The 27,500-nt window shown below is 41.4% G+C and overlaps 2 protein-coding genes across 8 annotated transcripts in view; one reads left to right on the forward strand and one right to left on the reverse strand.

The window, feature by feature from the left end:
* The window catches only part of nrxn2b (neurexin 2b), a 786,445-nt gene that overhangs the window by 509,258 nt on the left and 249,687 nt on the right, over window positions 1-27,500 (forward strand). For all 7 annotated transcript variants that reach the window (XM_052140149.1, XM_052140185.1, XM_052140162.1 and 4 more), the window contains 3 exons: window positions 2,704-2,823; window positions 11,091-11,472; window positions 11,787-11,977. In XM_052140149.1, the coding sequence (XP_051996109.1) occupies window positions 2,704-2,823; window positions 11,091-11,472; window positions 11,787-11,977 (693 nt within the window). The remainder of the gene's footprint in view (window positions 1-2,703; window positions 2,824-11,090; window positions 11,473-11,786; window positions 11,978-27,500) is intronic.
* The window catches only part of LOC127653517 (mitogen-activated protein kinase kinase kinase 11), a 359,883-nt gene that overhangs the window by 22,524 nt on the left and 309,859 nt on the right, over window positions 1-27,500 (reverse strand). The window lies entirely within an intron of this gene.

Raw genomic sequence — 27,500 nt, forward strand, 5'->3', positions numbered from 1 at the left:
CTGTAGGTTGGTCAGCAGACAGACAGGTACTGTAGGTTGTTCAGCAGACAGACAGGTACAGTAGGTTTGTCAGCAGACAGACAGGTATTGTAGGTTGGTGAGCAGACAGACAGGTGTTGTAGGTTGTCAGCAGACAGACAGGTGATGTAGGTTGGTCAGCAGACAGACAGGTGATGTAAGTTGGTCAGCAGACAGACAGGTGCTGTAGGTTAGTCAGCAGACAGACAGGTGCTGTAGGTTGGTCAGCAGACAGACAGGTGCTGTAGGTTGGTCAGCAGACAGACAGGTACTGTAGGTTGGTCAGCAGACAGACAGGTACTGTAGGTTGTTCAGCAGACAGACAGGTACAGTAGGTTTGTCAGCAGACAGACAGGTATTGTAGGTTGGTGAGCAGACAGACAGGTGTTGTAGGTTGTCAGCAGACAGACAGGTGATGTAGGTTGGTCAGCAGACAGACAGGTGATGTAAGTTGGTCAGCAGACAGACAGGTGCTGTAGGTTAGTCAGCAGACAGACAGGTGCTGTAGGTTGGTCAGCAGACAGACAGGTGCTGTAGGTTGGTCAGCAGACAGACAGGTACTGTAGGTTGGTCAGCAGACAGACAGGTACTGTAGGTAAACAGATATATAGATATATAGGTGGGGATATCCGTATATACATTAATATGAAAGTAGCTCCCTGCTGAGGAAAACAAACAAACAACAAACAGCATAAATCCGCCTAAACTGCTTCGATGGTTTAAGCTGGACTAGCTGGTCTGCCATCCCGGTCAAGCTGGTGTTTAACTGGTTTAGACGGTCAGAAAATCAGGCCCACCTGAAACCAGCAAATCAACTAAAGCTGGTTATAGCATTTATTTTCCAGCAGGGTAAATACAGTATGTAATCCTGCAGCTCATGAACATCAATGCATCTGTGAATAATCCTGTATAAACATCTGTCTGAGGCTCATGTAAGAGCTTTGAACCGGCACACTTAATGTAAACATGGCAGATTATTCCGATTGCTGTATGCTGAGTTATAGAGAAAGACATGTCTGTTGATGTTCACTTACATCTTCATCTTATTTTACACTCAGACGCTTAAAAAACTGCTCTGATTCCTGAATTATTTACATTTATTTCATATTTATGTAACATGCATTTTCACTGCAACACAACAGACAGACAGACAGACAGGTACAGTACTGATTGATAGACAGACAGACAGTTACAGTATTGATTGATCGACAGACAGACAGACAGACAGACAGGTACAGTAGATGATTGATAGACAGACAGACAGACAGACAGACTGACAGACAGGTACAGTACTGATTGATAGACAGACAGACAGTTACAGTATTGATTGATAGGCAGACAGACAGACAGGTACAGTAGATGATAGATAGACAGACAGACAGACAGACAGTTACACTAGATGATTGATAGACAGAATGAATCTTTCAGACTGAATTTAAGGTTACTGATCATCTTTCATGAATTGCTTCTACGCCAGATATTAGGTTTCCCATGATTCCTGGAAAACCTGGAATTTTGTAATGCAGTTTTCCAGTCATGTAAAATAATAAAATACCTAAATGATTTGTTAATGATGGTTTTTGTTACATGAATAAAAACATGGAGACGATCAGGAGACAAATACACAAATTTGAATCATTTTGTCACTGCAGGCAGCTCCATATTGTGAAATACTGTCAACAGTTAACAGTCATAAACGAATCCCTGTCACATACTTTCTCTGCTCATCTGCTGTCGTCTCTGCTTTGCTCCACAAAACAGTTTAAGTATTGATAGTATAAAATACCATTTTTCCATTCCAACATTGCTGTTGTGTTAACCACAATACATTTCTGTTAAAAACTTTAGACAAAGATGACGGCCGGACAACTCATTTAAATTGAAATGAATTCACACCCTGATTTGGCAGCGTGGTGATTCAGCCTTAACAACACTAGATGTGAATTCATTTTCAATAAGTCAATGATCGGAGTCTGAATATACCACGAAGAGTCTGCAGAAAACACGGACAGAATAACATTAGCCACATAGTTATTTATTAATTTATTTATTGATTTTCTCCCCTCTTTCGCCCTAATTTGGAATGCCCAATTCCCAATGCACTCTATGTCCTAGTGTTGGCGTAGTGACTCAATCCAGGTGGCGGAGGACGAATTTTAGTTGCCTCTGCATCTGATACAGTCAATCCACGCATCTCATCACATGACTTGTTGAGCGTGTTACCACTGAGATGTGTGTTTGTGTGTGTGTGTGTGTGTGTGTATGTGTGAGCGTATATTTATCACTTTGTGGGGACCAAATGTCCCCATAAGGATAGTAAAACCCGAAATTTTTGACCTTGTGGGGACATTTTGACGGTCCCCATGAGGAAAACAGCTTATAAATCATACTAAATTATGTTTTTTGAAAATGTAAAAATGCAGAAAGTTTTCTGTGAGGGTTAGGTTTAGGGGTAGGGTTAGGTTTAGGGGATAGAATATAAAGTTTGTACAGTATAAAACCCATTATATCTATGGAAAGTCCCCATAAAACATGGAAACACAACGTGTGTGTGTGTGTGTGTGTGTGTGTGTGTGTGTGTGTGTGTGTTGATATCTCCTCAGTGTGAGCGTCATGTTCCATATGTGTGACTTTGTGTGTAGTGAATGTGTTTGTGTGTGTAACTCTCTCTATCTCCCGCTACAGGTAAAGGTCCAGAGATTTTAACTGCTGGTCAGAAACTGAATGATAACGAGTGGCACTCGGTGAAAGTGATCCGACGTGGAAGAAACCTGCAACTGTCTGTGGACAACATCACTGTAGAAGGTATAACATAAAAAATATAACAGCTTAATCCACCCTACTCCATTAATATTATCTTAACTAGTTTAAAAGCAAAAATCTGTAAAAACAGTGAGGCACTTACAATGGAAGTGATTGGGGCAAATGTTTGGAACGTTCAAAGGCAGAAATGTATAATTTCTGAAGAACCTTATAATTTTATAATAGATGTAATGATGAGTCAGCGGAGTTGAGATCCTTATACAGCGTTTAATAACAATAAATGTAGTAATAAAGGCATGGGTCAATCACCAGCAACAGTAATATCCAAGGTAATCCAGGGAGGTAGACAATAAACAAGCAAGAGGTCAGGGCAGGCGGCAGACAATTACAGGTTATATCCAGGTAAACCAAAACCAGAAATGTCAGCCAGGGCAAAACAAGACTTCGCAATGAGAGAGTGTGAGTCTTAAATAGCTGAGTGGATTGGAAACAGGTGGACAGGTAATCATTGAGAGGTACGGGGATTATGGGAAATGGAGTCCAGAGAGATAAAGTCAATCCCCAGATTGATGGAGTACTCTTCTGGAGATGCAGAAGACCAGAAAAGATCGGGCAGATGTCCAGGAGACCCAGAAGACTAGAGTAGATCAGTTGGACATCCAGGACACCCAGAAGACCAGAGCAGATTAGGCAGTTGGCCAGGAGATCCAGGAGGCCATCTCAGGGTAGGGACTGGATCAGAAGGCTAAAGCCATAGAAGGCAGTGCCATTGGAAGTTTGAGGAGTGGTACTATGGAATTTGGAGCCATTGCAGGCTTGAGGGGCAAAGTTGTAGGCAGAGCTGTGGCAGGCTCAAGGCTAAGAGTCCAGGATGACTGGAAAATGACCTCAGTTGTCATGAACATTGACAGAGTCTCAGGAGTAACCTCTGTGGTTGTGGGCATGGACTGAGACTCGGGAACAACCTCTGTGGTTATGGGCATGGACAGAGTCTCAGGAGCAACCTTTGTGGTTGTGGGCATGGACTGAGACTCGGGAATGACCTCTGTGGTCGTGGGCATAGGCAGAGACTTGGGAACGACCTCTGAGGTCATAGGCATGGACATAGTCTCAGGAATGACCTATGCGGTCATGAACTCTGGCAGAGACTTGGAAACTACCTCTGTAGTCGTGGACACTGGCAGAGACTTGGAAACAGAAGCATGGCATGGAGCAGGCTGAAGCGAGGCTGAGATATGGCATGGAGCAGACTCAGGCTTAGCTGTGACATAGGATGGATGACCTTGATGAAGAGTAGACAGTTGACCTCCGGCATCTTTGCCACTTACTGGATGTTCAAACGCAGCACAAAATCATTGGAGGAAGTAACTGAACCAAGAAAATTTTGTACTATCGCCGTTCCACACCGCTGCAATCCAGACCAATGCCTTACTGGTAAGCAGTGAACAAACAAAGGAAATGCAGCTCTCATCAGTGGGGTATAGTGTGGGTTGTTGATTAACAAACCGAGATCATTGGAGCAGAAATCGCCTACATTTAGTTGGTGACCCATTGAATTTCTCAGGAAAGGCTAGGCATGGGTTAGTGGTGAATGTGCTAGGTGAGGCCGGGTTAGTCACTGGAATAGATGAAGAGGCTGATGGGTTTGTTGTTGGTAAGAGGAGGCTTTGCAAAGTCTTAACAAGCTCCTCCATTAACGATGTGAGTCAATCAAGCTGTTGGTGGTGTTGCAGAAAAGCTGCTGGATCAGTTTGTGGCAAAGTCTTCAGTAATGATGAGTCAGCGGAGTTGAGATCCATATGCAGCTTTTAAAAACAATAAACTTAGTTATACAGACAACCAGGGGTCAATCACCATATCAGAGGTAACCCAGAGAGGTAGACAATAAACAGGCAAGAGGTCAGGGCAGGCTGCAGACAATCACAGGTTATATCCAGGTAAAAAGGTAGTAATAGTAGGCAGGCAGCAATGGGTCAAAACAGGGTGACCAGTCCAGGATCATACACAGGTAATGCAATAAACACAGAGAACGCTCAGAAATGTCAGCCAGGGCAAAACAAGAGTGAATTGGGAGTGGTGGTGGCGTAGTGTGCTAAAGCACATAACTGTTAAACAGAAGGTCGCTGGTTCGATCCCCACAGCCACCACCATTGTGTCCTTAAGTAAGGCACTTAACTCCAGGTTGCTCCGGGGGGATTGTTCCGGTAATAAGTGCACTGTAAGTCGCTTTGGATAAAAGCGTCTGCCAAATGTGTAAATGTAAATTTGAAACAGGTAATCATTGACAGGTACAGGGATTATGGGAAATGGAGTGCAGAGAGTTTAAGTCAATCCCCAGGTGATGGAGCCCTCTGGTGGTGAAAGGTGGGATTCATGACAATAGCACTTTGTGACAGGGCGAAGGGTGGGGCCGGGTCTTGATTTTACACACCCGGCCCCTTATAAGCCTCAGAGAGGGATAAAGGCAGACTGTGGACGGTGGTGCAACAGAGAGAGAGCATTTTACGGGCAGCTGTCTGTCCTATTTGTGGTTTGTGTCTTTTGGTTTTAGTTCTTTATTAAAAATATTATTTAAATTGTCAAGCCGGTTCTCACCTCCTCCTTTCCATTGAACTGCATTACACACTTATATTAATTATTCTGTTAAAATGTGTGTGTTTTCTGAGCTGGAAAGTTGTTTAAATCATATTTTTTACTGTCAGTTTCATTTTTTTCTGATTAACAATTTTGTTTTTGTTCACATATTAAACATTTATTCACAGAAACAACAATTAACCTCCACTATTACCCCTCCAATTTCCCCAGTCTTCTAATTGACCCTTCTTCAAAAGCCCCCACCCTCTTCATCTCCAAACACCACTCCTGAAATTAGGTGCTCCAGCCGACCTCCATCCCCATCTGTCTGGCGATCATGACACTGGTTACGACTAAACTCTTTATGTGTCTATTCTCAACACTGATGACCGCCCCATCACCCCAAAATGCTAAATGAAACCCGAGTCCCAATACGTCACACATAAAGCTCTGATCATTCAACCAAAATTCTTGGATCTTAACACACCACCAAAAGACATGGGTTGTGTCTCCATCCTCTGATTGGCATCAACAGCAGGTGGGTGTGTCTTTAAGACCAAGCCTATATAATCTAGAGGGGGTCCAATAGAATCGATGTAAAATCTTCAATTGCATAAGGGGCACCCTTGTGTCTCTAGATACAGACTTGACCTTTTTTAGAATCCCTGCCCACACTCCTTCCTCCAATACCAAGTTTAAATCTTTCTCCCATAATCTCTAGATAGAAGTTAAAGCTCTGTCCCCCAGAATCTGAATTAATAGTGAGTAATACACTGATGCCTCATGACCTTTTCCAAAAGCAGTAATCACCTCTCCCAGAGTATCTGCCGCTTTAGGGGGTGTGTGCTACTAAAAATAGTACAGATCTGGTGGCGCAGCTGTAAATACCTAAAGAACTGAGATCTGGGAATCCCAAAATGCTGAACCAAATTTTCAAAGGATCTGAACACTCCACTCTCATATAGGTCACTGAGTGTAGTAACCCCTTCACAATCCACTCTGACCAGCAGAAAGGGGACTTATTAATATATAATTTTGGGTTCAGCCATTTGCTTGAGGCAAAATTTAAATAAATGTCCAAATTAAACACTGTGGACACTTTTGTCCATAGCGAGTGCAAATGCAAGATAGCGGGGCGTAACTTAACTTCTCCAATTAGGGGCATGAACTACCTGTTCAATACAAAACCATGGAGGGGCTCTCTCAGGTGGAACCGACCAATGAGCCAAATGTCTGAGACCGAATACATAATAATAAAACACATTTTTGGGTAAGCCTAGCCCACCTTTCTCAATTGGCCTATGTAATTTATTGAAATGTAAACTGGGTACCATTCTAAATGAAGGACTTCGCTATGCTATCAAATTGCTTGAAATAAGAGAGGGGGACATCTACAGGGAGAGATTGTAGCAGGTAGTTAAATTTTGGAATACAATTAATTTTAATAACATTAACCTTCCCAATCATAGATAAATGTAATGAAGCCCACCTGTCCACATTGCTCGAAACCTTTTTATTAAGGGGTCAAAATTAACTAACTAAATCAGACAAATTTGTTTTCGTGCTTTGGATTTTTTTGGTGAATAAAGCATACTGTATGATCCGGCCCCTAAGAACCGCCTTAAGTCTCTCCCAAGCCATACCAACAGAGGATACTGAGGACCAGTTGGTCTCCATATAGACATTGATTTCAGCCTTTAGTATTTGTTGGAATTCAGGATTTTGCAAAAGAGAAAATTAATTTTTCTCCGTATGTGGTAACAAGTCAAGTCAAATGGTTTTTATTGTCGTTTCAACCATATACAGTTAGTACAGTACACAGCGAAACAAGACAACATAACTCCAGGACCATCTGCTACATAAAACAACATAGGACAAACCCAGAACCACATGAGACTACACAGACTAAATAACATACCTATATAAAGTGCACGTGCAAACGTGTGCAAAAAGTACGGGACAGTACAATAAATTACTAAACATTAACAGGACAATAGACACAGTACGAGATAGTGCAGCACCGACCAGTACACAGTAGTGCAAAAGATGACAGTTTCTAAAAATGCCAAATGTAAACATAACATACTATGAGATAGTGTTCTATGTACATAGCAGTTATTGAGGTAGCAGCCAGTTATAAGTTGACAAAATTAAAGTGCAAATCAGGACATATGTATGTCTGCCAAACCAGCCTGTGAGTATTGAGGAGTCTGATGGCTTGGGGGAAGAAGCTGTTACACAGTCTGGCCGTGAAGGCCCGAATGCTTCGGTACCTCTTGCCAGACGGCAGGAGGGTAAAGAGTTTGTGTGAGGGGTGTGTGGGGTTGTCCACAATGCTGGTTGCTTTGTAGATGCAGTGTTTTTTGTAAATGTCTTTGATGGAGGGAAGAGAGACCCCCGATGATCTTCTCAGCTGTCCTCACTATCCTCTGCAGGGCTTTGTGGTCCGAAATGGTGCAAGTCCCAAACCAGGCAGTGATGCAGCTGCTCAGGATGCTCTCAATAGTCCCTCTATAGAATGTAGTGAGGATGGGGGTTGGGAGATGTGCTTTCCTCAGCCTTCGAAGAAAGTAGAGACGCTGTTGGGCTTTCTTGGTGATAGAGCTGGTGTTGAGGGACCAGGTGAGGTTCTCCGCCAGGTGAAAACCAAGGAATTTGGTGCTCTTGATGATCTCCACAGAGGAGCCGTCGATGTTCAGCAGAGAGTGGTCACTCTGTGCTCTCCTAAAGTCAACAACCATCTCTTTAGTTTTGTCGACATTCAGTTTTGTTGGCTCTACACCAGTCCGTTATCTGCTGCACCTCCTCTCTGTATGCTGACTCGTCGTTCTTGCTGATGAGACCACCACGGTCGTGTCATCGGTGAACTTGATGATGTGGTTCGAGCTGTGCATTGCTGCACAGTTGTGAGTCAGCAGAGTGAACAGCAGTGGACTGAACACACAGCCCTGGGGGGCCCCAGTGCTCAGTGTGGTGGTGGAGATGCTGTTCCCGATCCGGACTGACTGAGGTCTCCCAGTCAGGAAGTCCAGGATCCAGTTGCAGAGGGAGGTGTCCAGGCCCAGCAGGTTCAGCTTTCCAATCAGGTGATGGGGAATGATTGTGTTGAATGCTGAGCTGAAGTCTATGAACAGCATTCGAATGTATGAGTCATTTTTATCTAGGTGGGTGAGGGCCAGATGGAGGGTAGTGGCGATGGCATCGTCTGTTGAACGGTTTGGACGATACGCAAACTGCAGTGGGTCTAGTGAGGGGGGCAGCTGGGTCTTAATGTGCCTCATGACGAGCTTCTCGAAGCACTTTATGATGATGAAGTGATCCAGTGAGTGCGATGGGACGATAGTTGTTGAGGCAGGACACTGAAGACTTCTTTGGCATGGGGACGATGGTGGTGGCCTTGAAGCACGTTGGAACGACGGCGCTGCTCAGAGAGATGTTGAAGATGTCGGTAAGAACATCTGCCAGCTGGTCTGCACATCCTCTGAGCACTCTGCCAGGAATGTTGTCTGGTCCAGCAGCCTTCCGTGGGTTGACTCTACATAGAGTTTTCCTCACATCAGCCATGGTAAGACAGAGCACCTGGTCGTTGGGAGAAGAGGTTGTGTTCTTCCTCGCCACCACGTTGTTCTGCACTTCAAACTGAGCGTAGAAGTCGTTCAGCGCCTCTGGAAGGGAGGCATCTTTGTCACAGGCAACTGATGTTGTCCTGCGCCGCGTGTCGCCGCTGTCCTGGAAGTGACTGTGGATTCTCTGGGCATGTGCGCGCTTTGCCTCTCTGATGGCCTGGGACAGTTTGGCCCTCGCAGTTCTTAGGGCTGCCTTGTCGCCTGCTCTGAAGCCGGAGTCTTGGGTCCTCAGCAGCACGTGCACCTCCGCAGTCATCCATGGCTTCTGGTTGGAGCGTGTGGTGATGGTCTTGGAGAATGTGACATCATCAATTCACTTGCTGATGTAGCTGGTCACTGATGCTGTGTATTCCAAGTTGGTAGAGTCACCATATTTTGCAGCCTTCCTGAACATTTGCCAGTCAGTACACTCAAAACAGTCTTGAAGAGCAATAAACGGTCCGTCAGGGTGAGCGTTCTGTAGTTCGCTCTTAGCCCCATACAGTTCACAGAGCGCTTCCTTAGTGTTAGCGCTGGGGGGAATGTAAACTCCGGTTATGATAACAGTGGTGAATTCCCATGGTAAATAAAAAGGTCTAAATATAACAGTCACAAGCTCCACCAGCGATGAGCAGTAACTAGAGACTAGCATAGAGTTCTTGCACCATTCTGTGTTGATGTAAACACACAAGCCACCACCGATTGTCTTACCACACAGAGCTGCATTTCTGTCGGCACGACATGAGACGAGCCCGTCTAGCTGAATGGCAGCATCCGGAACTCTGTCGTTGAGCCACCTCTCCGTGAAAACAAAGACGCAGCAGTCTCTAAACTCACGTTGCGTAGCCTGCTGGAATCGGATGTAGTCCAGTTTATTGTCCAGGGAGCAAACATTTGAGAGCAGGATAGACGGGAGAGCCGGCCGGCTAGGGTTTGTTTTTGGGGAGAACCCCCGCCCTCTTGCTGCGCTTCCGCTTCCTCGCACACCGCTTACAACTTCCTCTCCCCCGTCCACCGGCATCAGGCGACGCCGAGGACTGGAGGCCTTGTCTCCGCAGCAAGACGAGTTTGCATAGCGCCTCCAGCAGGTCATCATGCAACTTGGTTGTTGTACAAATCCTATATTTGAGCAGTGCCTGGCGATGGTACACGAACACTGGTTGCTCCGATGTCCATGTGCGGCAAAAGTCGGGTTATTTAACAAAAATAGCACCATTTTGGATCCGGAGCGGCCGCTGCGTGGCACCGCGCCGCCATCTTAACGCAACACCTCTAAATTCACCAGGGCATGATCTGAGACTAAAATGTTTCCAATTGAGCAATCAACAACAGATGAAATGAGGGACTTAGATATATATTTAAAAAAAAATCTATTCTAGAATAAATCTTATTGACTGATGAAAAAAATGTATAGTCCCTGCCAGATGGGTTCAAAAGTCTCCAAATATCTGTAAGACCAGGATTTTTTACACATCCTGTGAAGCGTCAATGTTGCTCTAGGGGGCTTACACACTTTTGCTTCACTATGATCAAGCACTGAATCCATCAAAAGATTAAAGTCTCCTCCCAATATTATATGGTAAATGGTCTGCACTTACATAGCGCCATTTTAACCTTTATGGTATTCAAAGCGCTTTACACTGTGACTCATTCACCCATTCACACACACAGTCATACACCAAGCCAGCGGTTTTCAACATTCCTTCAAGTCCTATAAAAAAGCCCTGATCATCAGCTTTAAACTCCCAAAGGAGTGTGACTACACAAAACAAACTCCTCAGCTCACGTGCGTGAGCAAATAAGTGTCTTTTAATATCTCCAGAGTCAGAGGATTTTAAATTCTTGGACATATTGTCTTCCTTTTTTATTGTCTTTCCTTTTTTAAACTAACAAGCATTTATTTATTTATTGCATTTGTTTGTCTTCATGCTGATTTAAATTCAAAATGCATTATATTAAATTATGTTTATAATGATGCAGTAAGGAACAAACTGTATTACTGTAATAAGATTATAATGATCATTTTTGTGTGAAATGTGACCAGACAAGTTTTCATGAGATCCACCAAGAACTGGACTGTCTATCAGTTTTAGAAAAAATTTAATTGTTTGAATGTATGTCTCGCCGCAGGTCAGATGACGGGTGATCACACTCGACTAGAGTTCCACAACATCGAGACGGGCATCATGACCGAGCGCCGCTTCATCTCTGTTGTCCCGTCCAACTTCATCGGTCACCTGCAGGGTTTGACGCTCAACGGCGTGCCGTATCTGGACCAGTGCAAGAACGGCGATATCTCGTACTGCGAGCTCAATGCCCGCTTCGGCATGCGCCACATCATCGCAGACCCTGTGACCTTTCGAAATAAAGGCAGTTACCTAGCGCTGGCAACGCTACAGGCGTATGCCTCCATGCATCTGTTCTTCCAGTTTAAAACCACCTCAACCGATGGTCTGTTGCTCTTCAACAGCGGCGATGGTAGCGACTTCATCGTAGTGGAACTCGTGAAAGGGTACGTCATACCGAAGCGAATACAGTTTCTCTTTCATAGATGTTTCATTAAAGTATCAACTTTGTCTCAGGTGTTACTCCATAGTAGAAATAAAAGTATACACAGTTGTTGGCACGCCCCTTTTCCAAACCTATTGAGCTGCCTACATAGAAAAAAATGCAGTTGAATGTTGTGGATGGACATCTTCACCCTCATGTTGTTCCAAACCTGTATGACTTGAACACTAAAGGAGATGTTTATCAGTATGTTCACACTGTTCTTTTACATATTTGAACAGGATGTGATTTTGTGTATGTTTTTAAATGTGTTTTCAGATATGTCCACTACGTGTTTGACTTGGGTAATGGGCCATCACTTATGAAGGGCAACTCCGACAAGCCGCTGAACGACAATCAGTGGCATAACGTGGTGGTTTCCCGGGACACCAATAATGTGCACATGCTAAAGATCGACTCGCGCACCGTGACGCAGCACTCTAATGGTGCACGGAACCTGGACCTCAAAGGTAAGAAAATCAAGCAACAAAGGAGAAGTTGACTAGTTATCCAACAATTGACTTGATCACTGAGGTTAACAAATTTATCATATTTTCCTCCCCCCTCCCAAACAGCATTAAATAATAAATTACAAAAATGGTCCCACTTTATATAGGTTTATTTTACTACTATGTACTATCCTTAAGATACATATAACACATTGTTTTTATTGTATTTATCAACTACATGTTGTTCTGCAAAATTATCACAAGATTCAAATTTGCTGCCACTGAGGTTGAGGTACGGGTAGGTTTAGGGTTAAGGTTAAGGGGTTATGGATTTAGGATAAAAGTTGGGGTAGGATTAGGAATTAGAGTTAGGGTTAAGATTAAGGGTAAGGGGTTTAGTGTAAGGGCTGGGGTCGGGTTAGATTTAGGGGTATAGGTTAAGGGTAAAGGTTGGGGTAGAGTTATGTTTAGGGGTTTAGGGTAAGGTTTGGGGTTAAGTTAGGTTTAGGGCTTTATGTTTATTTTTTAAGGTAAGGGTTGGGGTAGAGTTAGGTTTAGGGTAAGGTTTGGGGTTGAGTTAGGTTTAGGGCTTTATGTTTATTTTTTAGGGTAAGGGTTGGGGTAGGATTTGGTTTATAGTTAGGGTAAGATTATGGGTTAGAAGTTTAGGGTAAGAATCATCTTTAAAGCACTGCCACTACAGCTATCTAAGATCCAGTTAATTAAACATTAAACTAGCTTTACATGTTTAATGCTTATAAAGACATTACAGTAAGACAAACAGCAAATAGATATATAGACAGACAGACAGAGAGACAGACAGATTCTAGTATGTTGCAGAATAGAACCCACCCCCATGTCTCTACGATATTTCTCTAAAAAAAGGTTACATTATGGCCCATGTAAAATGAGCCCACCCCATGTTTCTACAATATCCTGTTGCTGAGTTATGAGTGTTGGTATACAGTTGCTAGGGTGTTACATCTTATTGCTACAGTATGGTTAAGAAGTTGTTATGGTGTTGTTTTGCATTGCTAGCATATTGCTAGGTGTTGCTAGGCATCGCTAGCATGTAGTTAAGCATTACTAGCATGTTTTAGAATCAGAATCAGAATGTAGTTAGGCAATGATATCATGTTTCTAGTCTTTGCTAGCATGTTTCTCGGTGTTGATACCATGTTTAGCATGCACAGTTTAAGTCAGAAGTTTACATACACTTTAGCCAAATACATTTAAACTCAGTTTTCAAAATTCCTGACTTTTAATTGTAACAAATATTCCCTGTCTTTGATCAGTTTGGATCACGACTTTATTTTAAGTATGTGAAATGTCAGAATAATAGTAGAGAGAATTATTTATTTCAGCTTTTATATATTTCATCACATTCCCAGTGGGTCAGAAGTTTACATTCACTTTGTTAGTATTTGGTGGCATTGCCTTTAAATTGTTTAACTTGGGTCAAATGTTTTGGGGATCCTTCCACAAGCTTCTCACAATAAGTTGCTGGAATTTTGTCCCATTCCTCCAAACAGAACTGCTGTAACTGAGTCAGGTTTGTAGTCCTCCTTAATCGCACATGCTTTTTTTGTTCTGCCAACAAATTGTCCACAAATCGGATTGAGGTCAGGCCTTGAGATGTATCTCAAGATCTATTTTGTGAAGTGCACCAGTCCCTCCTGCAGCACCCCCATGATTCACGGTTGGGATGGTGTTCTTCGGCTTGCAAGTCTCACCCTTTTCCCTCCTAACATAATGATGGTCATTATGGCCAAACAGTTCAATTTTGTTTCATCAGACCAGAGGACATTTCTCCAAAAAGTCAGATCTTTGTCCCCATGTGCACTTGCAAACTGTATTCTGGCTTGTTTATGGTGGTTTTGGAGCAGCGGCTTCTTCCTTGCTGAGCACCTTTCAGGTGATGTCCATATAGGACTGGTTTTGCTGTGGATCTAGATACTCGTCCACCTGTTTCCTCCAGCATCTTCACAAGGTCCTTTGCTGTTGTTCTGGGATTGATTTGCACTTTTCACACAAACTACGTTCATCTCTAGGAGACAGAATGTGTCTCCTTCCTGACACATGGTCACATGGTGTTTATAATTGTGTACTGTTGTTTGTACAGATGAACGTGGTACCTTCAGGCATTTGGAAATTGCTAGGCTTTGCTATTATGTTGTTAGGTATTGCTAGCATGTTGATAGCATGTTTAAGATGTAGGCATTGCAATTATGTTGTTTAGTATTTAGGCTATATATTTATTGAAAATCTGTCAGTTACTCTGTTAAAGCACTGCTCGTTATTGCAATCAATCAGTGTTATACATGTTGTGTTTTTCAGAATTTTGCTCAATAATTGTTGCTTTTTCATAATGCCATGTTAAATTAAAAATAGCTCAACTAGCTCAAAACTTATCACCAGAGTCCTGCATTCTGTTCCATTCTGTTGAGCACCTTCACACAGTTTTTGAACACAAGAGCGTGTCCTCTGTAACAGCCCTTAAGAATCGCATCTGATCGGGGTCAGGCAGACGCTAAATATACAGGGCTACTTAAGACTCTTCAGTCCAGCTGTTTTCAAACAATCCCCTTGTGAGGGACCCCCTCCTGAAATATAAAGGAAGACATATTCATGTATAAATACGCATTTCTAATGTGTGACATAAACAATAATCTCATTATTTTTTAAGTATTGCTTTTAAGGAGATAAAACAAAAAGATGTGTTGTGTGGATGACACTTGTGAAGTGTTAAAACATAAATATGTTAAAAAAAATTTCATGAAACTCTTAAAATGACAGTTCACCCCAAAAAATACAATGATAATATTGTCAATTATTTCTCACCCTCATGTTGTTCCAAACCTGTATGACTTTCTTCTGCAGAACACACACACAAGAAAAGATGTTAGCCAGAATGTTAGCCTCAGTTATCATTCATTTTCACATGCGTCTTTGTTAAATTCTTTCTGCCTAACATTGCATTTTGTGTTCACAAAAGACATTTTTGGATGAACTATCCCTCTATGTTAACAACAACAACAGCAACAAAAATATTGTGTGGTGGTGGTGTAGTGGGTTAAAGCACATAACTGGTAATCAGAAGGTTGCTGGTTCGATCCCCACAGTCACCACCATTGTGTCCTTGAGTAAGGCACTTAACTCCAGGTTGCTCCGGGGGGATTGTCCCTGTAATAAGTGCACTGTATAATACATTGGTACTCAGAAGGTTGCTGGTTTGATCCCCACAGCCACCACCATTGTGTCCTTGAGTAAGGCACTTAACTCCAGGTTGCTCCGGGGGGATTGTCCCTGTAATAAGTGCACTGTAAGTCACTTTGGATAAAAGCATCTGCCAAATGCATAAATGTAAATGTAAAATTAATAATCTGTTATCCTGGACTAACTGGTGAATCATTCAGACAATGTAGGACTAATTGATTTAACCCTCTGGGGTCTGAGGGTGTTTTGGGCCCAGGAGTGTTTTGTGCTTTTTTCAGTTACTTAAAAACATATGAATGGCTAAAGTCTGATAACACTGTATGTGTGAACATGTTTGTATTTTTGAGAAAATAATGTTTATGCATGGTTTTTGAACGTTTTAAGTCACTGAAATAAGGTCATATAACACATACTAAACATTTGTCCACAAGACTTTTGAGAACTGGATCTTGTAGCTCTAGAGTTTTTGCTACAAAATGATGTGAAAACCACCTGATCACTCATTCATACAAAACAATATAGTAATTTAACTTTTATATTACACTTTTAGTGTTGAAAGGTCATATGCGAGGAGGCGTGAACTATCTTGAATATTGATTGTAATTTACACCTGAAGAGACAAAAGACCCCTCCCCTGGGCCTATCAATGAGGGATAGAGAATGAATGTGAGGAGACTTAATGATCCAAATCAAGTTTTAAGTTAAAATATATAAATCTGATTATACATTTTCATTACATAAAGACTTTTAGGTCTTTACTTTAGACCTACACTACTGTTAAAAGAAGTCTCTTCTGCTCAACAAGACTGGATTTATCTGATCCAAAATACAGTAAAAACATTGTGTGAACTCTTTTAGTGAATTTAAAAGAACAGTTTTCTATTTGAATATATTGTAAAATGTTATTTGTGATCAAAGCTGAATTTTCAGCATCATTACTGCAGTCTTCAGTGTCACATGATCCTTCAGAAATCATTATAATATGCTGATTTTCTAATATGGGCATATTTAAAGTGCATTTTACTCATTTAATCTGAACACATATTTGCAAGCACAAGCTTTGTTGATGATAATGAGACAGCATAAACACTAGTTAAAACATAATCTAAACATTCATATTATTTTTATATCATATTAAATATTATATTTATATCATACAGCATTCAATTTAAATACACGCTTCAGACAAAACAACATTTAAATGTAACTAAAACTTGCTTATTAGGACATATTTCAAATGTCAATACTCTGAATCCTGTCTGGAAACAGTCCCACTAGTAAAATATGAACATGTTTATATAAAATAGCAGGTCAACTAATGAAAACTAAATGACTTACTCGTCTGAAATTGTATCCTCGGCTGGATCAAGTCTCTCTTCAAAATACAAACGTTCATCGGTGTATCGCTCTTCTTCTGAGGAAAATGTTAAATCTTCCTTTATATTCAGGAGTTTCATCGCCTGTGTATCGTTACAAACACACAGAAAAATGAATGAATTGTTTACATCAAACCTCACTGTCGGGGGCTTGTACATTTGCATTGTACGTCTCAGCACATTAGCGTATGAATGGCGCGCTCTGCTGGTGGGTTTGATCACATTAGATATAATTAGGTGAACCAGTAAAAACTGTACATCGCTTTGTTTCGTACAGATTACATTGCAGGAGAATATTTGTTTTAAATTTGAATTGTTTTATTCAAAAGTAGACATTTTAAGCTTTCTTTAAACATATGTTTCATGTTTGTGTGATAAGTATTAGCAGAGTTTCAGATCATTTTTATGACTTGTTTCAGAAATATGCTCGTGAACAGAGACTGCTGAAAGCTCACCCTTTTTATTTTCTTTATTTTACAAAAGCACACGATTTTGTTGTTATTGTGAGTGTACACAAATAAAAGTAGACCCTTTATAGTCTCTAATGATGTCTTACAATTATCTGTATACCCAAAAATGATGGAGAATTGTATGTTGTTTCCGCTGTAATGACGAAAATATCAGTGCTGCCGCTGAAGTTCTGCTGAATTTGAAAATAAGTAAGCAGATGTGCTTCAGAAATATGATCAAATTCAGAGCTAAACATATGACATTTACCCTTCAGGTCAACATGTGGACTTATCTGAGAGATAATGAATCAGAGAACAGGTGGAAAAGAAATTGAATGAATGAGAGGATGTGTTTGACTGTCTAGCAGACATCACATGATGACAACTGAGTGGAACGTTTATGGCTGTCTCCTCCATCCTTCCTGAAGAAGAAAGAAATGAAGTGAAGCTGCAGTGTCCTCAGTGCATGTTACTGAGATCTAAAATCCAATCAGTTAAGATAAGAGATGTGTAAACCTCCTGCACTGTTCTGACATTTTCTACCGATTTCATTTTTTTAATAGTTTCTTCAATCTGGGTGTTAAAAGACTTTTAACACTCAGTAAAGGCTTTCATCTTACCTTCTTTAATTAGACCCATCCGCTGTTGTTGGAGATCCAGTTTTCTCTTTTCTAATCCTTGTTGAGCAAATATTGTCCCCTTGATCTAATCTTAATTGATCCATCTCTGTCTGGTGTTCCAGCTGAAGAAGGGCCAACACTTTTTGCTGCTCAATATTCAGCGTTATAGCGGAAGATGGAAAACTGCCGGATCTGAAAGTTCAGCTAAATCGGGCGGGGCCGGGTCATTATTCCGCACACCCGGCCCATAATCAGGTTAATTAGCCTTCGAGAGGGATAAAGGGCAACTGAAGATGGCAGAACGACAGAGAGAGAGTTACGGACAGCTGTCCGACACCTGTGTGTGTGTGTGTTTGTATTTTTGGTTAAGTTCTTTATTAAATATTATTTGTTTTATCAAGCCGGTTCTCGCCTCCTCCTTTCCCTTTAACCCCTTTACACTGGTGCCAAAACCCGGGAAGGAAGAGATGCGCTGTAGTGGAGATCTCGGCACTACTATCCACCCCAAAGGAGCAGCCGCGGCCATCCGCCGGAGGACGGAGGAGCCGGCCGCCTGGAAGCGGAGGAACGGCTGCCGACCTCGAGGGGAGGAGGGGCTCCCAATCAACCGTCTGGAGTGGTTACCGCTGCCCTTGGTGGGGGAGACCCCTACCGTCCACCAAAACGTGCCGGGGCATTCCGTCCGTCAGGGGCCGGAGGACTGCCTCCGATCCATCCGGGGTGGCGCTGCTGTTATCCATTAGAGGGTGGAGGAGTGGCCGAGGACCAAGCTACAGCATATCGGAGAACCGGCGAGTAGGTGTCCTTTTCTCTCTCTCTCTCTCTCTCTCTCTCTCTCTCCTCTCTCCCACTGCCACTCCGTGCTGCCCTCTCTTCTTTAAAATGTTTTGTTAATTTGGCACGATTGCCGTTATGGTGTGTAGGTGCCACACTTTTTTTTGTTTCCCTCCTCTTGTCCCCTCCCTCATCCAGGTAGACGGGGATGACCTGCCGGCAGACGGGGCAGAATCCCCGCCCCTCCCTAGGGAAAGAGGGGGGTGGAATGCACTTCATACCGTGCCTCCCCAGCCTGAGAGAACGAGGGAGGAATGTGGCAGGGTGGAGGGAGGGGCCAGGTCATGATTCCGCACACCCGGTTCATCAGGTTAATTAGCCATCTAGAAGGATAAAGGCTGACTGGAAGCTGCAGTGCGAGAGAGAGAGATTTATGGACAGCTGTCTGACACCTGTGTGTGTTTGTCTTTTTGGTTCAGTTTTATATTAAACTATAATTTATATTGTCAAGCCGTTTCTCGCCTCCTCCTTTCCCATTAATACCTTTACAACTCCCTTATGCACGAGAGCTGATCTCAAAATTGTTTGAATATTCTTTTTCAAGCATTTATCTCTCATGGTAAGACCAATGCCATAATGCGTCACAACATCCAACAATTGATCTTTCGACAATACATTTTACAAACTAACAGAGGGAGATTGTAAAAGCTTGTCTTTTTAAGAAGCCATTGTTAGATAAACGTACCTCAATTAACAATGCCATAAAAAAAATCATTACCTTATAAACAAATCCTTACCTTCACCGCTGTAAAAACACAGAGAAAAACATGCCCCATAGATTAGAACTTCCCCAACCTGTCTAATACACAAATCAATCTAAGTAGACCCAAATCTTTGAGCATACAGTGGCAGGTACTTATGCACTGTCTCCCGTAAGCAGAAGAGAACAACCAATTATATCGACGATTCCTTCAAAACGTCGGGCATTCTCCCGAGACACAGCTTCTGTTCAAAAACAACAAACTGCAACAAAAACTCGACACACCCAATGTAGGGCATGCCACTTATTCCTAACAGAGAAGATAATCACAGGGCCCACAACAACAAACCTCTGATACAGCTGTGATGATACAGGAATAGTAAGAACAATTTCTGAATTCAATTTCAAAAGCAAAATATTAAAACATTACCTGTTGCCACTCCAGGTAAATGTCCCCAAAATATCTACTAATACAAATTCATAGATCATCGTCACCTGGTGCGCCACTCCAGGTAAATGTTGATTTTCCAAAGTTACCAAATGCAATAATGACTCTCCTGCAACACTCCTCCTCCTCCTTAAGTGAGGAGTAAGGGAGTCGTATGCCAAACACATTTCAAAAACTCAAATGACCGAATGTTTAAGAAGAGCCCCCATTTTTACAAACCCAAGGATTTGCAAACAAATAAGAAGAGGGGACGAGTTTAATTAATAAAATAGAAGCATTTTATTTAACAACACACATTATAGAAAAGGCGGTAATAAATGGATGGTTTTTGCTTGAACGAAACAGACCACGGACACGGAGTGATGTGTGTTGGATGGACCCCAGGAAGGACTGCTCTGCTGAAGTAGACTTAAGAAGAATGGGAAACCTGAGCGACGGTGTTCCAATGCACTCATCAGCCAGCCAATCACCTGCAAGAGAAAATATCATTGAGAAAATCTGTGTATTCTTGCTGGAATTAAATTTCCTTATTCCAAGGAGGCACTGTTTGACACTGTAACATCCTTGCTCTTGAAAGGCAGTTTCAAACTTTAATGTCCATCTTTCACAGATTGCACAGCTCACAGATTCCTCCATGATTTTCGTTAACTTTGCATCCTCTCTGGATATTTATTCCTTGTCCTCAGACATTTTTTTGTTTTCATCAAAATCATGCTGATATTTCTTTTCCAAATAGCAATTCCAGTGTTTCTACAGTGATCCTTTTCACCGTAGTAGTATGGTGTTTATTTTGACAACTGCCAAGAGAACCATTTCTAACCCAACCTGATAGGGTATGAACGTCATAGGGTCCATCTCCATGACTATTCACCATGTTCCAGGGCTCAAGTAACTTAGCGGCATTGGTACCAATCTCTAGTCCACTTCTGCTTGAATGTGAACAACATCAAGATATGGCGACTTATCCAGGTACTCTTTCATGATATGTTGGCTGGGCCATGAATGTCCTTACCGGTGAGGCTTGAAATCTCTCAATTATTTACAACATTGCTTGAGACTGTTGATTTTGGACTCATGGTAAGTTAACAGATTTTTGTCTTTCATTCAGGTTTAACTTTCTCATCAAACTCTCTGAACAGAAAGTAGAGGTACGGCCTTATCTAAAAATGCATAAGTCTGAATGATTTTGATGCTCATTGTAGACTTTACTTGGACTACTCCTGGCCCCTGTATGACCACATGACTATGTGGATATAAGTGTGTTGTTTACTGTCGGTTCCCCATTGTGATTATTGTTTGTGTTGACAACCTTATCAACTTTCTCTTTGAAATGAATGTGAAGAGCACTGGAATGCTTTTGGTGGCATATTTTGCAAGTCAAGTGCCTTTTACACTCCGTACTCCTGTGTCCAATGTGTAGGCAACCAAAGTTGACCTTTTCCCTCTGCTTCTTCTCAAACTGTGTACATTATTCCAGAGAATGACTTTGAGAACAAAACAGACTAGTTGCAGAGTTACTCCTTGGATTGGCTGGTTGGATGTTCAGCATGTTCAGTGTCATAATCATAAAGCTGCGGACAATGTCTCTTGGGCGCCCTCTAGTGTACCTCTCAAGAAAATACATGCAATCTCATTTGCTGGTTGTTTTTCCTCCACACATTCATTAACAGCTCTGCATTTTCTCTGTGCAATTGTTAACCATTTTGAGCATCTTGTCATGTTTTTCCGTCTACACGAGGTACAAGAGCAGCTCTTCCGCCTCCACTTGAATGTGCACAAGTTGCACAGATAACTTGGATCTACTAGAGCGGGACATACTGTGTCGGCTACCTTTGTGGCTTGAAGGATGATTGCACACTCAAGTTTCAGTGTTGGAAATACTATCGTTGGGGCTAATTTCCCAGTCAGTACAATAATTTTCCTCCTGATGTTGTTCCAGCCACTTATTGACAACAGTGGAAAACTCCATAATACAGAGTATTTTGGCTTTGCATCATGTTTCATGTTTCCGCTCTCTTCATCGGGCAATAAAACAATCAAAGACTTGTGTGCTTCCCTTGCCTCTTTGCTCTGGATGTTGACTTTTTCAAACGTGCTTTTAACCTCCGTTTCATATTCTCTGCTTATCATGAAATAATGAATGATCTTTTTAAGAAAGATGCTTTGTTAAACTTAGACTTTCTTTGTTGTTGTAACATATTGAGTTTTACCGGTAACCATTTTGCAGTAAACCGTTTTTGTGTTGTAGTCATCAACCTTTGTATTTTGCACTTGAGCCACGTCAGGCTCATTCAATTCAGAACTGACTTTCATCTGCCATTTTTAACCTTAACGAAATACTATCTGCTCGTTTTGCATCACATACTGTTCACATACACCAACTTAATAAGCATTGTCAAATAATGCATTCATGAACATGATGCACTTTTCACCAATGAATATAAGCAACACAAACACACTTTTAACCAATACCACCTTTATTTTTAAGCTCTTTTGAAACAGTGTGCGCACAGTGTGTCTTTTTAATGGAATCAGGTTCCAGTTTATTGGTAGCTCAAGTTCACTAGTAGCTTAAACTAATAGTGGCGCTACTCACACCTCAATGTCCAGAGCTTGTGCAGTCCGTGGCTAAAGATGCCTTGGCGTTCTTGTGCACTGCTCCTCTTGTGCAGCTTTCAGTAATTGAGCTGTCCCATTAAATCCACAATCGAGTCCAATTTGATCTGATTCAACACGTAGATGTTGATTTAAAGCCCTAAAGAATACAAAACTAGTTCCAACCACAGTCAAACTTATTTGACTAAATGTAGTGACGCAAGGTAAATCGATTTATAACCCATTTTTGTTGCCTTGAATAGATAACTTAAAAATGAAGTGCTGGGTTCTGGGGCTCTGGGTATCTCAGCGAGTTTTGGCGCTGACTATCACACCTGGAGTCGTGAGTTAGAATCCAGGGCGTGCTGAGTGACTCCAGTCAGGTCTCCTATGCAACCACATTGGCCCGGTAGCTATGGGGTAACCTCCTCATGGTCGCTATAATGTGGTTCTCGCTCTCGATGGGGTGCGTGGTGCGTTTTGTGTGGATGATGTGGAGAATAGCTTGAAGCCTCCACTTGCTCCACGTCTCCACAGTAACGCACTAAACAAGTCACGTGATGTGCGGATTGACGTTCTCAGACGCGGAGGCAACTGAGATTCATCCTCTGCCACCCAGATTGAGGCGAGTCACTACGCCATCACGAGGACGTAGAGCTTTGGGAATTGGGCATGCCAAATTGGCGAGAAAGGGGGAGGGAAAAAATCATTAATTAATGCCCCAAAAATGTCCATACCCTGGGAGATAAAGTTGGATATGCCAATCCATTTATTGTCCATTTCTTTCACAACTTAATATGGTAATATAGACAAAAACAGGTATTGCATAAATCCATGTCTAAATTTGCACTTGGAACATCATTTCCATTCATGGCAACTCGCTAACGCTCCCGCTCACAGTCAAAAAGGTTTGTTTGACCTCACCTGCGTCAACCCGCAACCCCATGTAACTTTCCATATATGGCTTAACATAATCATATATACATCACATCCCCTTACCGTGCGTTCAGACCAGAGGCAGCGAGAGTGTCAAAATTTGCTCTGGCTGCCCTGCCGACAACGCTATTGAAGATTTGTGGACGCTCTGACGTAGTTGAAATAAGCGGAAACGTTTGTTCGGAATGTTTGTTTTTGTGAACTGTATTTAAAGGGGCAGCAAAACATCCAGACATATCGACCGGTATCTTTATTGCCGACATATCACAAGTAGTATATATCCTCGTGAAATTTCGAAATGTATAGGTAAATAAGATCTAAACAGAATAAAATTACAAATAGAAGTGCACGACTTATTGTTAGTACTTCAGGGAATACAAAATTTTATCATTTTCTAAATGTTAAATAAAACAAATATTAAAGTTATACCTCTACTGTTTCCGGTCAAAAATGACCGTGAACAGCCAAAGTGTCAACTTTTATTGAATAGCCTAGCAGGGTTCATTCCTAAAAATCTCTCTCTCTCTCTCTCTCTCTCTCTCTCTCTCTCTCTCTCTCTCTCAGATTACTCTTCTCTCTTCAGCTCTCTGCCACTTTTATTTTTCTGGTTTGTTTCAGTAAGTTTAGTGTGTTTTGGTGATATGAAACAGGTGCTATCGCTGCTAATTTACACGCTTTTACACAGTGTCAATGCCAACTTACTGCGGTAGACAGACAGCTGTTGATAAAGACACGTGTTGAGGAGGCTCAGAGGAATGAAATGATGAAAAAACAGATGGAGAGTGGAGCAGTTGTTGAAGGATAGTGTTTGTCATGTGAATGAAGGACAGAATATCTCTCAGGAGGATATAAAGACTCAAATTCAGTCTGGCACCAAAACAGGAAGGACGCAATGCTGAAAACAAAGTTTAAACAAGTCTAAAGCGGGTTGCTGGTCTAAACTGGTGTTTAAAACCATCACGACCACATAAGGGTGGTTTAAACTGTTTTAATCTGCACGTACACCGAACATGGCATAGAGTGTATGTTTGTGTAGCTTACTGATACCATTATGAATTTAGTTTCTGAATTTTGAATCGGCTACTTGGAAAGTATGAATCTGTATAAATGATGTGATCCGGAGCGTTTGAACAGCGGTGAAACACTTTCTTATGATGTGTTACACTCATACGAGCAGACAGAGGGCGCTCTCACAATGTTTTGAGTGAAAAGGTGGATATGATGTCATTGAGGAACTTCCTGTTAATCGAGGAGATTCAGGATGTTGCTGCAGGTTAACAGAAAACAGAAACACTTTAACAGATGAAATGAATGAATCCAATAACAACACAATCACAGGATAGATGCTTTATCAATGTGTTTATGTGTTTAGGGTATTTTACAAGAATAAATAATTTTTATATGAGAAATTCAATGTAGCCTTTATCATCGTATAGAAAGCCTCATTGTATGTACAGAATTCACATACATTGGTTGTACACAGTCTGTGGGGGTTTGAAGTTTGAAGCTGTACAAATAGTTAACCTTGTGTAAATTGCCATGTGAACAGTTTAGCCGAGCTAAATTGCTATTTATAGCCCTTACATACACCTGTTACCAGGTGTGATTATATTTTCTAATTAATTTGATCAGGAAAATCCACATTCGATCTTTTTTCTCTCTCTAGTTAGACATTTGATATTAGTGCAAAGATGTACTTTAAAAACATTTGTATTGATTTTCTGTCAAATATCGAATAAATCTGTCAAATATATTTATTTGAGAAGCTACACGATATTTAGGCTTTTTCAGGGAACATATTTTTTTATATAGTTATTCACTTATTCAAGGATCTACCAGTGCTGAAGAAGTAATCCAAAGTATTTAGATTACATTACTGACAATAAGTAATCTAACGGAATATGTTACAAATTACATTTTACAACATGTACTCTGTAATCTGTAGTGGAATACATTTCAAAAGTAACCCTCCTGACTCTTTTTACCATACTCAACACACAACTAATAAAAGGCTTTAAAGCGCGCTTCTGTCTGCTGGTAAATGGCCGTTAAAGGGGAAGTGACACGTTTACACCGAGCTCAGAGAAATGTGCATTTCAGGAAACATCAGACCTCTGGTTTCATTAATCTGTCAGGATGCTCTGGTGTTTTTTTGATTGTGGAAATTATGTAAAGCTGACAAAAATGTGGTTGTAGTGGGGTAAAGCATAGAATGTAAATGTAAATTTTTCATGTCCTTTACATTCATGTATTACTTTGGCAAAAGCTTTAATTTGAAGTGACAGTGCGTTCAAGATAAAGCTGGGCAGTATGACTGTATATGCCATACAACTGTAGAAATATGCCGGCTGACAAAAGTTAAAAACAAAAGTTTTTTTTCTTCTGCAGAAAGTAAGGACAGATTTAGTTGGATAATTTTAACGTGATATATAATTACTGTTTCCATGATATAACATTTTGGTTTTACATTTACACCTTAGATTACACTGCAAAACTAAATAATTTACTGTTTCTTACTGTTTTCCAGTAAACAAGAAACATTCTTAAAACAAGATACAAGATACATTGGCAGACTTTTTTTTATTTTAGCTATTTATTAATATATTTTTTGTATCTTGTTTTAAGCTAAATTTGTTTAAGCTAAACAACAGCACACAGTTAAAGACAATGTCCACTAATGTGCACAACAGCACACCGTTAAACACAATGTCCACTAATGTGCACAACAGCACACCATTAAACACAATGTCCACTAATGTGCACATCAGCACACCGTTAAACACAATGTCCACTTATGTGCACAACAGCACACGTTAAACACAATGTACACTAACATGCACAACAGCACACCGTTAAACACAACGTGCACTAATGTGCACAACAGCACACCGTTAAACACAATGTACACTAAAGTGCACAACAGCACACCGTTAAACACAATGTACACTAAAGTGCACAACAGCACACCGTTAAACACAACGTCCACTTATGTGCACAACAGCACACCGTTAAACACAATGTCCACTAATGTGCACAACAGCACACCGTTAAACACAATGTCCACTAATGTGCACAACAGCACACCGTTAAACACAATGTCCACTAATGTGCACATCAGCACAACGTTAAACGCAATGTCCACTAATGTGCAAACAGCACACCGTTAAACACAGTGTTCACTAATGTGGACAACAGCACACCTTTAAACACAATGTCCACTAATGTGCACAACAGCACACCTTTAAACACAATGTCCACTAATGTGCACAACAGCACACTGTTAAACACAATGTCCACTAATGTGCACAACAGCACACCTTTAAACACAATGTCCACTAATGTGCACAACAGCACACCTTTAAACACAATGTCCACTAATGTGCACAACAGCACACAGTTAAACACAATGTCCACTAATGTGCACATCAGCACACCGTTAAACCCAATGTCCACTAATGTGCACAACAGCACACCTTTAAACACAGTGTCCACTAATGTGCACAACAGCACACCGTTAAACACAATGTCCACTAATGTGCACAACAGCACACCTTTAAACACAATGTCCACTAATGTGCACAACATCACACCGTTAAACACAATGTCCACTAATGTGCACAACAGCACACCTTTAAACACAATGTCCACTAATGTGCACAACAGCACACCGTTAAACACAATGTCCACTAATGTGCACAACAGCACACCGTTAAACACAATGTCCACTAATATGCACAACAGCACAACGTTAAACACAATGTCCACTAATGTGCACAACAGCACACAGTTAAACACAATGTCCACTAATATGCACAACAGCACGTCTTTAAACACAATGTCCACTAATGTGCACAACAGCACACCGTTAAACACGATGTAAAAAGCCTCTAATGTAATATGTGAGTATTGCGCAGGTCATTTCTGATGACAGTGGAGACTCATTTGCCTGCGTGGATTAAATGCATCTATTTCGGGTTTAGGGTGCTTTTTCCACTTTGCTGAATCTTCAGGTTTTCTACATTATTTTGGTTTCTCCCAAGATTATTTTTCTGCATTAATCAACATCTGATGGAGTTCTGTGTTCTTCGCCACAGTCGCCTTCAGCTGCTCACTGGGGCTCTGTGTATGTGTGTTGTTGAAAGGCGTTATACAAATAAAAAATGTCTTGACTTGAATATGTACGTCTGTTACTTCATTCTCCAGCCAATTTCCAAATCCTCCCAGAAACTCATCCAACGTTGCAGAGAAGACATCCTTTCCTGGCAGCATAGAGGAAATGCTGAGATGTTCTGATGTGTCTCATCGCAGCCGTTAAACAGTCATAAGAACAACCGCTTCAGACAGGAAACAGATTCCCAGAGCAGGTTTAA

The sequence above is a fragment of the Xyrauchen texanus genome, chromosome 2 (genome assembly GCF_025860055.1).
Source record: "Xyrauchen texanus isolate HMW12.3.18 chromosome 2, RBS_HiC_50CHRs, whole genome shotgun sequence".
NCBI lineage: Eukaryota > Metazoa > Chordata > Actinopteri > Cypriniformes > Catostomidae > Xyrauchen > Xyrauchen texanus.